Raw genomic sequence first — 14,206 nt, 5'->3', positions numbered from 1 at the left:
TTTGATAACATCTAATTTGATAACATCAGAGTGTGTGTTTCATTCTGCAGGTACTGGCTATATCTGGTGATTAGGCTTCTCTTATTGTGAGAATGACCTAAGCTGTAGGAACAATGATAACTTAGTACAACTTCAGCTATTAGTTCAGTGTCCTATGTATTGCTTGTTGTCATTTGACAAATCATGCATAAGATCAACTATATTTTCCTGTGTGTAATAATTTTTTATATTCCCAATCGCATGTATTAAATGCATACTTTTGCAGTGCTGCATAAACGCACACAAAGGTGATTATCAGTCACCTGTGTTTGCCATGAGGCAAGTGCATCTGATTTCTATGATTTTTATTTTTTGAGGGAGAGCTGACTTCTACTACTTTACCATAAAAAAATAAGTTTTTTTTGTCCCCTTTTGTTCTGACCTCTTAGCTGTGATTCTTGATCTAAATTAATGCCTCCCACATCCTTGGTTTAAATGAGACCAAGGAAGAAAAATGCACTTGTACTGCTTGTAAGTCAGCAGCATACAGCTATGAGCATATCTGCTCCCATACACTGGAGCTTTATCAAAGTGCCTTTTTAAAAAAAAATATTTCTGTTATTCAATGATTCTGAGAGAGCTGCTTCATGAATAAGTCTACTTCTATCCATCCCGCTCAAATCCCAGAAGAAAATGCTGGGGCTACTGTTGAGAAAATAATGGGAACTTGATGCTGCTGCCAAAAAGAATTGTAACTTCCAGCAAAGCAGCCAGACGTGAAAAAAGTTTCCATGAGGGAAAACTGAGAAATTCTTGCCCAAATAGTTTGAATTTAACTCCTGAATAAGGGTGCAGCATTCCTATGACACTGAAATTAAGTAATTGTGGTTGTTTTGAGAACACACTGCTGTTGTACATGTGCATGTCGTACCATGAAGCATACTTTTCCCTGATTTCCATTGATTCCCAAAGTGACTCATGGAAACCACGGTGTGATCCCTCGTCTTGGCATTCCATTCTCTTACCTCTGAAGCAAACAATCCTGGCTTTAGGGAGAAGAGAGTTTGAGCTAGTCCAGATTGGCTTCTCTGGTGCTTCATTTAAAGATTAAAAGGTGAATTTCTGTGACAAAATCTGACTTTCAGAGACTTTTTGGCCTCGGGTGGCAAAAAGGAGTTTGGATGCTTTTTAATCTGTTCGATGGGTCAGGTTTTGCACTCTGTAAATACATGTTGATACATGTACACTATATACCCAATAAGTTGTATGTGGATCAATTCTCTAACCTCCATGACCAGGGCTTTCTGCCTGTTATCTATGACCATCTGATTGTAGGTGAATGATAGCATTGGATTTTCCTCTCTTCCATGAACAGGTTATACTGGTCAGATGTTTGGTTGGGTCAGAGGCAACAATGCATAAAGCAATAACTTGAAGTAAGGAGTTAACTTTCATCAAATGCTGTTACTTTTGATGCTTTCTATTAGAAAGAATATATAATAATGTTGACTGCCTTAGACACAGGACACAATAGTCCTCCCTGTTCATTCCAAGTTCCAGAGGAGAAGGTGTGGGTGTGTGCATCTAAGAGTGAGATCAGTGAAGTATAATAATAATGGATGGTTTATTCACCTTTTTGTGCTTTTTATAAATAAATTATTGAATTCTCTTCTGAGTTTGCTGGACCCAAATGGTCTTCTACTCTCTCACTTTCTGCCCCTGCACCATCTAGTGGTAGATATCCCACCCTGAACCTCACAGGGTCGAATTGCTCAGTTTCACTAAATATGCAAAAGTGCTATTTGTCAAATGAGCAAAACTACAATGCAACAGTCGGTCTGTACCATTGACCCTGTTCTGTTTAATTTATACAATTAAGAATCCTTGTATTTGATATAGCACCTTATTACATCATCAAAACATCTAAGCACTTCACAGGATTTTATTGTAAAGTGTTTTGATTGTGTATTTGTAGGCGAACACAGCAGCCAATTCATGCACAGCAATATCCTACAAAGGGCCATGAAGTGAGTGCCTAATTTTATTTGGGAGATTGTTGGCCAGGAAATTGGGAGAAACTCCTTTCTCTTTTCCAATAGTGCCATGGGATCTTTATCCTAATCAACCTAGACTATTCAGTCCTAACATGGGGTTTGGACCCATAGCCCACAACCCTCTAACTCAAGAGATGAGAGTGCTACTAACTGAGCTAGGCTGACATCTATATATGATTAAGACTGTATTACTCAATACAATAGTCAAGTAAATCTGTTGCTGACAACCTGAATGTGTGGCCTCGTGTTCTCTTGCTTTGGCAAACATGAAAGGATTGTTCTGGGTTTACTTTGAAACCTTTGCTGGCCACTACAGGAGACTAGAATTGGCAGTGGTCTGGGAGCAAGTCACGAATTGGCTTTATCAATTCCACCAGAGAATAGTGCATGTCCACTGGAGAAAGTTAAAGGGAATAGTAATTACCATCATCCTTCATGTTATGAAGCAGATTCTTCTTCCCATTTCCAATTCCATTTATGTATTTGACCACAGTACTGGGGGTAGAAATGCGCGTTGTTCTTATAAATAGTTCCGAGCTCCATGTTTTGCCTGTGGTAACTGATGATTGTAAGAGACTTCCCATCGTTGAGCCTTTATTCAATGAAAGCTAGAAACCCACAGTATTTTTAATCTTTTTTGTTGTGCACAGTTTTAATGCTGTTTTCCCATCCTTTGACTTGCTTATTACCATTTTGACCTAATTATCCTACCTGAAATAAGATCTAATGTTCTCCAGTTTTCAGTTCCCTTCATGAAGATTTTTCACAAGAAGCACTGAATAAGCCAGTTACTAGGATTTTCTGTACTGACGTTGTAGTCCATCAAAAGGTGTTTTTCAAATTGTCTACTAGACAATTTTCAGATGGATTTGAAAACTTTCATGATCTAAATGATTTCACTGTACTGGCAACAATTTGTGTCAAGTGTAAGGATTATTAAGTCTCTTCTTTGATTTCTCTTAGGCCTCAGCTGTATGTTTGCGAGCACCCGTCTCTGAATCCCTGTCCAGGTTACAGAGAGATCAGCTACAAAAGTTTGCTCAGTATCTTATTAGTGAGCTGCCTCAGCAGGTAAGGAATTATTCAAGAAGAGTCAAACTCTGCTGCCTATTTTCACAGAACATAGCTAAACCTTGTTTCCTCCATTTGTTGGTACGTTGGCCAGATTCTCCCAACGGCACAGCGGCTCCTTGATGAGTTACTTTCATCTCAGTCAACGGCGATCAACACAGTCTGTGGGGCTCCAGGTAATAGAGATTTGCCATTACTTGCATGGAAAATGTACAGCGAGGGGTTTGCTGGGAAGCTTGCTACTACTTAAGCTTTGTTATCCTGTTTAACAAATCAAATTAGATGCATGTACTGAGAAGGATCACAAAGGCTCTATACTTTGGAATTTTGTATTTAGCAGCCCAATTTTGTTTTTTCCAGAAGTGCCTTAACATTGAAATTAGTAAACCTGTTCTTGTGTCAGTGCTTGTAATTATTGCATCTTTCTAGTTTAAAGTATTGAATCATCCGCTTGTGGAATTACTGTGAATCTGTCCATCTGTCTGCCTCCTACTCTGAGACAGCTGACAAACCCAATGCATTGTTTGCTACCTTCCCACCTGCTCTCTTCTCCTAGCTTACTATTCTAGAGCAATATTGGCCAGCTCCGCCACTGTCTCACACTGCCGAAACCCTCATACACGCTTTCATCACATTAGGCTTGACTATGCAAATTCATAGTCCTTACTCCACACGCCTAATAATAATCCCTCCAAAACCAAAAACAGTAATAAATTGGTCATGTTCAATCTATGACTGTTTGTGGGACATTGCTGTGCGCAATTGGCTGCCGTGTTCGCCCACAAATATACAATCAATTCACTTTACAGTGTGTTCTGTGAAGCGCTTTGGGACGTCCTCCCGACGTGAAAAGCGCTATATCAAATGCAAGGATTATTATTATTATTGCTTGTCGGCCTCTCCAACTCCTCCCTCCATAGGCTGTAGATCATCCATAACTCTGCAGCCCGTGTCCTCTCCTGCACCAGGCTCCGTGACCCTATCACCCCCATCCTCACCTGACTCCACTTGCTTCCCATCACACATAGGATACAGTTCAAGATCCTGGTCCTCACCTTCAAAGCCCTCCATGGTCTTGGTCCCTCCTACCTCTGCGACCTCCTAACCCCCTACCAACCTGCCCGCTCCCTCTGCTTAGCAGCTCCGACCTGGTTCATGTCCCCCGCCATTGGCGGCAGGCCTTCTGCACTCTACCCCCACCCTCTGGAACTCGATCCTGCAGTCCCTCCGCCTTGCCCCTGCTTGCCTCCTTCAAGACCCATCTCAAAACCCTCCTCTTCTACCGTGCTTTCAATCACCCTCCTTCCCACTCTCCACCTTCCCCAATCCCGACCCCCAGCTCAGATCCAAAACGCTGACTGTCTAGCACTTTGGGATGTCCTTCCGACGTGAAAGGCGCTATATAAATGTAATTTTCTTTTGTTGTTGTGTTCTGAAGTGCTTGTCCCGGGCAGAGGAGAAGTAAAGCCTTTTAGAAAGCAGAGTAAAAGTCTGGAAAACTTTAGATTTAACTTCAAAATAAGTCAGAGAGAAAGAGACAGACTGCCTGCTATCGGTTTACCTTTTGAGGAGGATCATTAACTTAAATGTTATTATAGGTGGTAAAGGAGGTAATTGTACTATGGGGAGATTTGGGTATTAGAAGGACTGATCCTGAGGTGTTAGCAGTTGAATCAATATCTTTAGATACTTTACATATTGGTCTTCATCACCTTGTCACTCGAATTCTACGCGTAAATTGAGGGTGACTCCTGTCACCCATTTTCTAGAGATGGATGGACTGTGGTCCCTGCTGTGAATTAAGATGAAAAATAAGTAATGGCTATTTCTAAAAGAGTTTTCTAAAAGGGTTTACAAGCAGCAAAACCTCTTCTCGCCTTTTGCATCTTGTTTTCAATGAGTTGTGGTAATGCTTTGTTTTGCAACATTAGGTCACAATAGAAAACATTTGTCTTGAATTGTGTGTGCTTGTCTCTAATGGATGTAAAACTTTAAATTGCTATCGGCAGATCCAACTGCTGGGCCATCAGCTTCTGACCAGAGCACCTGGTACCTGGATGAATCTACGCTCAGTGACAATATAAAGAAAACCCTCCATAAATTCTGTGGCCCTTCTCCTGTTGTATTCAGGTAATTTATCATTTCAATCCTTTTTTCTGTTAATTTATCCTAGGTGTTTTTCACATTTGTTAAGGTCAGAATCCATTGATGTGTGCTACATGTTTTCGTCTGCTGCAAATGCAGTATGTTCTGATCGTCATTTCACCGCCAAAACGTTTAGATCCCCCCACCCCATCTGCATTTATTGGGTTAGGGGTCCACAGGTAATTGGCATTAACTTGCTCAGGACCTCAGTAAATTATAGATGGGTTTTTTGCTGTTGTGTACTGAACATGTTTACATAATGTCAGTTCTCAAGCAGTACATTTTCTGCAATAGTAATGTTTTACTGCTGTTGTTAGGGCAACAATGTGTTTGATTCCTCTGAGTAAGGTTACCATGGTTTCAATTTGTGTATTTTAAGTGTGTCCTGACCAACAATCTTTGAGATAAATTGGTCATTCATCTCAATGGTTGTATGTGGGAACTTGCAGCACAAATATCAGTGTGCCGTCTGGAATTAAATTAAGTCCCAACTACTGGAATGTTTTGCACTCAAAACTCTAGTAGTGTTGATTCATTATTGTGAGCAATGGCAATCTAGCATTAGAGCAGCAAAAGTTACTTTTTGCTCAACATCAAAAGAGGTTGCTTCTGCAGATGTCTGGAGGAAGTATCTCCCTCAACGGCATTGTGAGGGGAAACTGTTCTTGGCGTTAAAACTATGTCATGTTTTTTTTCTAACTGAGTGGCTCAACCCACCTGTACAGGTCAGCATCAGCAACTGGCTGACCTATATGCACCTTAACCACCAATGGGAAAGGCCTGGTAGCCACATGTGTGATTGTGAATATGAACTTTGAAGCACTACCATTGGGAGCTTGTGCAGTTTTTGTATTCTGGCTGGCATGAAATATGCTTTGTGATTTAAACAACATGGTATCTACAATGTCTGGGATCAGAGCCAGCTTTGTAGAACTGCTTCCTAATGTAGTTTTGCCAATGTAAGTGTGCTGTAAAATGAAGCCAAGTACCTGGAAGTCTACATAATTCAACAACACTTAATGGGCAATAATTTGGCTGTCTCTTGCCTAGAAGGCTTAAAGAATGGCATCTGCTTTTGTGAAACGTAGTAAAATGTATTGTTGGAGTGGACATAAAGAAGGTCCTTCTGAACTCCCTTTTAGATCTGATACTAGGGTTCTTATATTTATGCCTCCTCCTTTTGAATTCGCCAACAAGTAGAAACCAGCTATCAAAATAAAATTAAATTGGTCATTCACTCCAAAGCTATTTTTGGAACATTAGGATAATAATCCTTGCGTTTGATATAACAACTTATCACGTCTTCAAGACATCTCAAAGCACTTCGCAGAATACACTGACCATATATTTTGCGGGTGGAATGCAATGTACCATTATTGTGCTGCGTTTTGCCCCAAAATATGCAGTCAGTCCACCTCACAGTGAATGAATCAAGATATACTGTAAAGTGCTTTGGGACGTCTCAACGATGTGATAAGGCATTATATGGAATGTTGTTGTTGTTATCAAGGGCCACTGTATAGAATTTTCTACCAGCTACAGTGAAATTAACTGATCTGTTAATGAAGGAGTGACTGAACCATGGGGTGATGAAGGAAAGGTTTGAGCCCTGCCTCTTTCAGGTCCTGATCTAAGCTGCTTTGAATGGGGGTGGGTGGGAGAAGCTGATTACGGTTTGTGACCTTGTATGAAAACAGACAAAATAGACGTGGGACTCCTGAAGCAGACAATATGTCCATGAAAGGGAATCAGTAGGTACGATAGGGGAGGGAAGGGTCTATGTATTAAGAAAGAAACCTCATGGGCGATAAATCATTAGAAGTATTTGCTAACATTCAGCACAGCGATTCCTCACATGACCAAATTTAATATGTTGTCAAACTTGTTGTTAACTATGGTAGGAAGTGCTGATTATGACAGTTATGTTCCATATGATGATTGTAAATGTTGTGTTACCTCTGTGATGGGTGTAATGGTTTCAGTTCCTCTTGCAATAAAAATCTCATTGAAGGTCCTGCAATAAAATGAGAGAAACTACAGACTAAACCAAGCCATTAATTTGTAAGCACCACTTAATTTTTTTCAAGTGCATGATTTTTAAAATATTAATATAACCGTAGATTTTTTTAGGCAATATTTTTTTACGATATATACTGGATGGGTTGCAGTCAGATCTTTGGAAATCCTGCGACCTTTTTATTGAGATGATGTTTGATGGATGCATTTAAATTTCACATCAATATTTTGAGCACCTTTTAATTGTCTTGTTAAGATGGATACACAACACACAACAGTTTATTTGAATTGTTTTACATTGCAGTGATGTCAACTCCTTGTATCTGTCTTCAACTGAGCCACCAGCTGCGGCTGAGTGGGCTTGCCTCTTACGACCCCTTCGTGGAAGAGAGCCCGAAGGCATCTGGAATCTTTTATCAATTGTCCGAGAGATGTTCAAACGCCGTGATAGCAATGCAGCTCCCCTGCTTGAAATTCTTACAGATCAATGTTTGACTTACGAGCAGGTATGGTAATAGTTACTACAGTCCAATTTTCCTTATCCTGTTAAACCAACTTTATTGACATTGTCCATTCACTGCTTTGTAGAAATCAAAACTATAGGTCCAAAACTATATTTATATTCTGATGCTACGGTTTTGGAAAGGTGCCACTTTTCCCTGAGTGTCTTGTTGCAGCTCAGCTTTGTAAGTTACTTACCACAGGTATCATTATTTGTCTTGTACATCTTTTTGAATAAATATTATGTGGTAGTCCCATAAATCCAATTTTTGTTTCTCTCCTGAAATGATAGGGATGAGCAATGTAAGCTTATAAAGTCTCACTTCTAATTCCTTTCCTCCCTGTCCCAATTTGTAACGACCTTTATTTAAATCAACTGAAATGAGTCTCTATATCAGGACCAGGTTCATGCGTAATTATTTCAGTTCCAAAAAGAAAACCAAAATACTGACCATCTGTGGGTCATACTGTTCAAACAAGAAATAAATTCAGACTTCCTTGTCATTAAATAAAGTGATTGTTCCAGTGATTAGTAATGCAAGGTGACTGTGATGAATGTCAAAGTCGGTGCCCTGTTAAATGGACATTTGTATCTCACTATTCATTTGGATAATCTGAAGCAGGGATCTGTAAAACCTTACCACTTGTGTATATTTTGACTTTAGGAAGACTAGTAAAAAGCGTATGGCAGTGGTATGACAAGTCTTTATTATTAACTAACATGACAACCTGAAAGATTGACTGTTTAACCCCCTTTTCTTTTTGCCCCCTCCTCAGTCTGAAGAACAATCATTATACTTTTAATGTTTGTATTTTACTAAACCAATGAACGTAACTTTTTATCAGATTTCATTTTAATAGAAATCTGATAAAAAGAGATTCAATTTTTAATAGAGAAAAATAGCATTGAATTATTGAAGCCTTTTTGTTTTGCACCAAATCATAGCTCAAATTTGGGTTTAGTGGCAGGAGACCATGTGCATCAACTGGCTTATTATGTCAAAAAAAAGCTGAATCTTCATGTGATCATAATCACAATCTTGTCTTGTTAATCTTATGATTTCATCAATTTTAGGCAATCAATGCCTGTGGAAACTGATTGTGTTTTACTTCACTCAGCATATATTTTGAAGGTATCTAAATTCGGGTTTGCATAGTTTAAAATATTATATTAAAGGTCACCTTTATGGTAAAGTCTTAACTTCAGCAAATCTTATTCTCATTCTGTAGATTATTGGATGGTGGTACAGTGTCCGAACATCTGCTTCCCACAGCAGTGCCAGTGGTCATACAGGTCGCAGCAATGGCCAATCCGAAGTGGCAGCTCATGCCTGTGCCAGCATGTGTGATGAGATGGTGGTTTTGTGGAGATTAGCTGTTTTGGACCCTACTATGAGTCCTCAGAGGTAAATAAAGGCAAAAATTCTTTTATAAATGGGTTTGATGTTGAATTCATGATTTCTAGTTTTATAGGCAAAGAGTTGGGGATTGGGTTTAGTTCCAGTTTCAAGAAAGATGAACAGAAGAGTAATTAATAAATTTGAAGAGAGACCCAAATCATTATAGAAGGTGCTTTGACAATGCAAAACTCGAACTATATGGTCAGATGAGTTCTTAATGTGCAGTAGCTGCAGAATGTTTTCTGTTGAGTATGTGTGAACGCTTCTGAAAGTGGCATTTTATAAGTTCACAGCTGTTTCTGTATTGTTGATGAAGAGAATTGCCTCAATGGAATGACCCTTAATACAGTCTGATCCCGTTGATTTGACTATGCAGCTGTTTGGTGAAGCTCAGCAAATTTACACTTGATCTCACTTTCATGTGTCTGTTGCCAGGTTAAATTTCACAGTATACACTCAGCGTAATCAGGCCTTAGAGGGATTTAAAGAACCTGATCATAGTATCTGAAAGAGACAGATGGGCAAACTTTTCTTCCATGACCCTTTAACAGGCTTTAGTTTGGTCAGGTATAAAATATCACTTAATAAACAAGCGAAAAATGTTCAACCAATACATTGCCGCAAAATCTGCAAGTAGACTTTTGCTTTTAAATTGTTTTCTCACAAAATCCTAAATTGTTTGTTAAAATAATTATTTACTTTTAGTTCTCTGACATGTTATCTTTATATTCGCAGGAGGAAAGAACTCTGTTCACAGCTCAGGCAATGGCACTTGAAGGTGATAGAAATTGTCAAGAGAGGTCAGCATCGCAAGTCGCTGGATAAACTTTTTCAGGGTTTTAAACCAGGGATTGAAGCTTGCTATTTCAGCTGGGAAGAGGCGTTCCCTATTCCAGGCATCACCTACAATAGCGCTGAGAAAAAGAACACATTCTGCTGGGCAAAAGCCATGCAGCACAAAGCTACCAAGATCTGTGGAGAAATACAGAATGCTGAACCTAGCTGTGAGGCTGGTCGTACAACACCTAAGCCTCAAGGGCAGGAGGCTGCAGGCACAGCAATACAGTTTGCTGACAAAAGCAGAGGCTCGCAGGAAATTGCTGTTAGACCCAAGGATAGTATGATGAAAAGGAAAGCTACCTCTGATGCTTCTAGGAACAACGTGAGCAGATTGTCGTCCGAAGCTGACAAGCCTGTTTATAAGTTGAATACAAACAAGTGTAAACTACCTCAGGGGAAATGTTCCACCAGCAAACATTCAGGGAAAAGGAGGACAAGCAGTGAGGACAGCTCATTGGAACCAGACCTGGCAGAACTTGGTCTTGATGATGGCAATCTTGCACTAGGAGCAGAAGCTTGCAATACTTTTCTCTATGAAGATAGTCCAACCAGCAATTACAAGGATCTATATCATGATGAGAGTGAGGGTTTCTTTGTTGAGAATCTTGATAATGAGACGAACAATGTTGCTCCAAAGGGAGAAGGTAGAGAGGGTGTTGAGATGAGTAATGGGGAGGACGAGGCTCTTGCAGAAGTGAACTCTCAATCAAAAACATTGGGTCCACAAGCAGCAGATAGTCCTGCTGTAGGAGAGGATGACTATCAGGTCTATTACCTTAATCCTCAGGAAGTGGCTAAAGAGGAGGGAAAACAAGAGGGGAATAATGAAGAGGAGCAAGACATCTTTACTGGCTTAAAGCCACTTGAGCAAGAAAACAGAATGGAGGTAAATGCTGCTTGAAGTAAAAGTTCAGGAACTTTCCAATGACATAATGGTCAATGTACATTCTAGTGCAATACTAAGCTACATGAGCAAGGAGACCAGAAACATCCCAGTTCAATCTTTTGTTTGTATTACATTATCTGAAGTAACTTATTGCAGATGGAAAGTTGAACTGAGACCGTACTGCATATTAACATTGCTGAGGCAGCAGTGAGCGAGCTATAATTGGCTGTCCTTGGATTAGAGAAATTGTTTCGAGCCCCACACAGCCAAAACCGTTATCGGCTTTGATTTCAAGATCCTCTCACTCATTTTCAAATCCCTTCATGCCCACGCACCTCCCCAACTATCTGATTTGCATAACCCCAACTCCCCCAGCTGTTACATCTGCTTGGCCGGCCTCCTGCTCGTCCCTCATCCTTTCTACTCCACCATCGGTGGCCGTGCCTTCAACCATTGTTCCCCGAAACTCTGAAACTCTCTCCCTCAATCCCTCTGTTTTGCCCCCTCCCTCCCCACTTTGAAATCCTGCCAAAAGACATTCCTTTTTGACGTGCTTGCAGTCACCTCCCCCCTCCCTCTAGCCCTGGCTCAGGGTCAGACTCCACCACTGTTAAGCACTCCAAAATGCTACCCTGCTTTGTCTGAATTGTCAGCTGTGTTTGTTGGTACTTGTGAGTGTGTTAACACTTGTGTGTATATTTTTTTAAGGTCTTGTTTGCCTGTGCAGAAGCACTGTACGCTCATGGCTACCACAATGAAGCGTGTCGCCTGGCCGTTGACCTCGCTAGGGACCTGTTGGCTAATCCTCCTGACCTGAAAGTAGAGCAGCCACAAACAAAGGTGAATTTAAGTGCTCATATCCCATTGATTCGCACAGAAGCTGTTTTGGTTAACAAATTTATTTACAAGTGAAAGAAAAATTAACGCGAAACAAGTTCTCAAAAATGCAGTATTTATGAAATGTAGAAATTCTGCACTTGGGATGTAATTCAGTTTATTATATACATCTGAAATCCTGTGCAATGTCCATTAATAAAATATTTAAAAGATGTGAATGAACATGATGTGGACTGGATGTTTAAACTGTATGCTGCTATTTTGGTGATAGTATTTTTGAGTCTTGGAAATGCTTTCAGTCATCTGCCTAACCTGAAAAGTGCTGTATAAGTGTCAATTGTATTGTATTAAGATGTTAAATATTCATTTTACACCTAGTAAACCTAGTGCTGAAGTATGGCAGCCTAAATGATTACAGCATGCTCTCATTGTGCGTATTATCTGAGTTGCAGTTTTTGGTTATAACTGCACTTTATTTGCATTGTGTATTCTGGTTGCAAGGTATGTTTGCTTCAGTTGACATGTCAGAAAGACGAGATAAAATTCACGAGGATAAATTAAAGGAATCTGTTTTTGATGTCAACACCAAGATGTTGGACTTTTTAAAATTATTAAAAAAACTTTGATTTGTTCTTGCAGGGCAAAAAGAATAAAGTTTCGACTCACAAACAGACGCTAATTGCTACCAATACTCTTGCTAAAGCTGCCTTCTTGTTAATAGTCCTAAGTGAAAGGCAAGAGCTCCACAATCTAGCCTACTGTATAGGAATGTTTTCACTGGAACTGCAGCGACCACCAGCATCCACGAAGGCCCTGGAGGTGAGGGGAAAAATAATAATAGTCCTTGCATTTGATTTAATGCCTTTTCATGCCTTTGCGATAACTCAACATGGAAAACATTTTTCCTTTTTAATAGTTTTAAGATTGCAGTGCTGTCTTTATAGTCAAACTTACAATATTTTACAATTCACAAAATGCACCAACAATGACCTGTCTTTTCGGCTGCTTTACATTTGTCAATTTCTTTAAGCATGTGAAGAGTGTTGTATAAAGTACAAGTTGTTAAACACAAGTACTGGGAATGTGTGTATGTTGCCTTTCCAGGACTTTGTAAGTGTTTAATTACAGCTGATGAATATTACTAATACTAGATTAGACTCTTTGTTCCCTTCTGCATTTTCTGATTATATCAGCTATTGCAGCACCCATAGTAAATTCGTATGTACAAATCTGGGAGGCGAAAAATGTATCAGGAAATTCCAGTTCATGTTCAAAGAGCTAATTTATAAAAAAACTCCATATATTAGTGTCACCGATACATGTGGGAATTCATAGATTGGATATACCACCGTGCAAGTTTTTATAAGGAAATCAAACAATATCATTTTATTTGCCAGGATTCTCAAATTGTAAAACAAAAGCAAGCTCACCAGTCAAAGGGGAAAAATAATAGAAGCAGTTCAGATCAGACCATAACCAGTGTGTACATGTGGAAAATGCATCTCTGAAATAAAAATAGATATGTTGGAATTGAAAAGGAAATATAATCAGGTGTCCTTAATATATCCTTAATGTATCTGTAAGATGCCCATGCATTTCTAAATGTGTCCTTAGTTTTTTGTGTGATGAAATAGACTGAAACATAGTCTTAACCTTTATGTGATGATGCATGTGTACTAGTATACATCTTCACAGCACTTCACTGTTCCAGGTCAAGCTTGCCTACCAGGAATCAGAAATTGTGGCTTTGCTAAAGAAGATTCCACTAGGCATTAATGAGATGAATACTATTCGAGAAAGGGCGGAACAACTGAGGGAAGGAAACTTCTGTGATTACAGGCCTGTGCTGCCATTGATGCTGGCCAGCTTCATCTTTGATGTCTTGTGCACGCCAGGTAATGCTAAGACTCCAACAGTGAGTGTTCCTTCATTCTTATAGATCTACGTCAGTGAGCTTTTACTTTGAACGACTAGTGCAGAAAAATACTGTTTTTCAAACTCTACCTCTGCTCAGTTTCTTGTTGCGTTGAAATCAAGTCATCACACGATTTCTGTTTGCAACTTATTGTTTTCCATATTGTATATTGTGGAGGCTTGCTCAAGCTCCTTGCAATCTCCTTGCTTTTAAGCCCCGAGTTTAACATCAACTAAGCAAGTCATTTTCTAATATATTAGTGAGTGCTTGAGTGTAGGCACACACATATTAGATCAAGACTTTGGAATCAAGAGAGCGGAGGTTGAATTTTGGGAACAAGTATTTCATTTCTATGAATTTTATTTAAAAAGTGCCCAAGTTTCTCCAAGTACAATATCAGAAACAATAGCCAAATGAAACTGCGAGACCCATTTGTCTCTACAGTGGTTTCACCGACTGGATCGAGGCCTCCAAGCCGCAATCGCAATAATGAGATGCCGGGAGATGAGGAACTTGGCTTTGAAGCAGCTGTTGCTGCACTGGGTATGTAGACATTTCATTC

The 14,206-nt window shown here is 39.6% G+C and overlaps 1 protein-coding gene across 1 annotated transcript in view; it reads left to right on the top strand.

Moving 5' to 3' along the window:
- zswim8 (zinc finger, SWIM-type containing 8) overlaps positions 1 to 14,206 on the top strand; it is a 65,582-nt gene that overhangs the window by 34,549 nt on the left and 16,827 nt on the right. Inside the window, exons 6-15 of the mRNA XM_007898189.2 lie at positions 2,997 to 3,104; positions 3,199 to 3,280; positions 5,114 to 5,234; positions 7,570 to 7,771; positions 8,997 to 9,172; positions 9,902 to 10,892; positions 11,601 to 11,732; positions 12,369 to 12,548; positions 13,441 to 13,624; positions 14,089 to 14,187. Of these exons, the coding sequence (XP_007896380.2) occupies positions 2,997 to 3,104; positions 3,199 to 3,280; positions 5,114 to 5,234; positions 7,570 to 7,771; positions 8,997 to 9,172; positions 9,902 to 10,892; positions 11,601 to 11,732; positions 12,369 to 12,548; positions 13,441 to 13,624; positions 14,089 to 14,187 (2,275 nt within the window). The remainder of the gene's footprint in view (positions 1 to 2,996; positions 3,105 to 3,198; positions 3,281 to 5,113; positions 5,235 to 7,569; positions 7,772 to 8,996; positions 9,173 to 9,901; positions 10,893 to 11,600; positions 11,733 to 12,368; positions 12,549 to 13,440; positions 13,625 to 14,088; positions 14,188 to 14,206) is intronic.

The sequence above is a fragment of the Callorhinchus milii genome, unplaced genomic scaffold, assembly GCF_018977255.1.
Source record: "Callorhinchus milii isolate IMCB2004 unplaced genomic scaffold, IMCB_Cmil_1.0 Scaffold7, whole genome shotgun sequence".
Taxonomy (NCBI): Eukaryota; Metazoa; Chordata; class Chondrichthyes; order Chimaeriformes; family Callorhinchidae; genus Callorhinchus; species Callorhinchus milii.
This window is presented reverse-complemented; position numbering and strand designations above follow the sequence as displayed.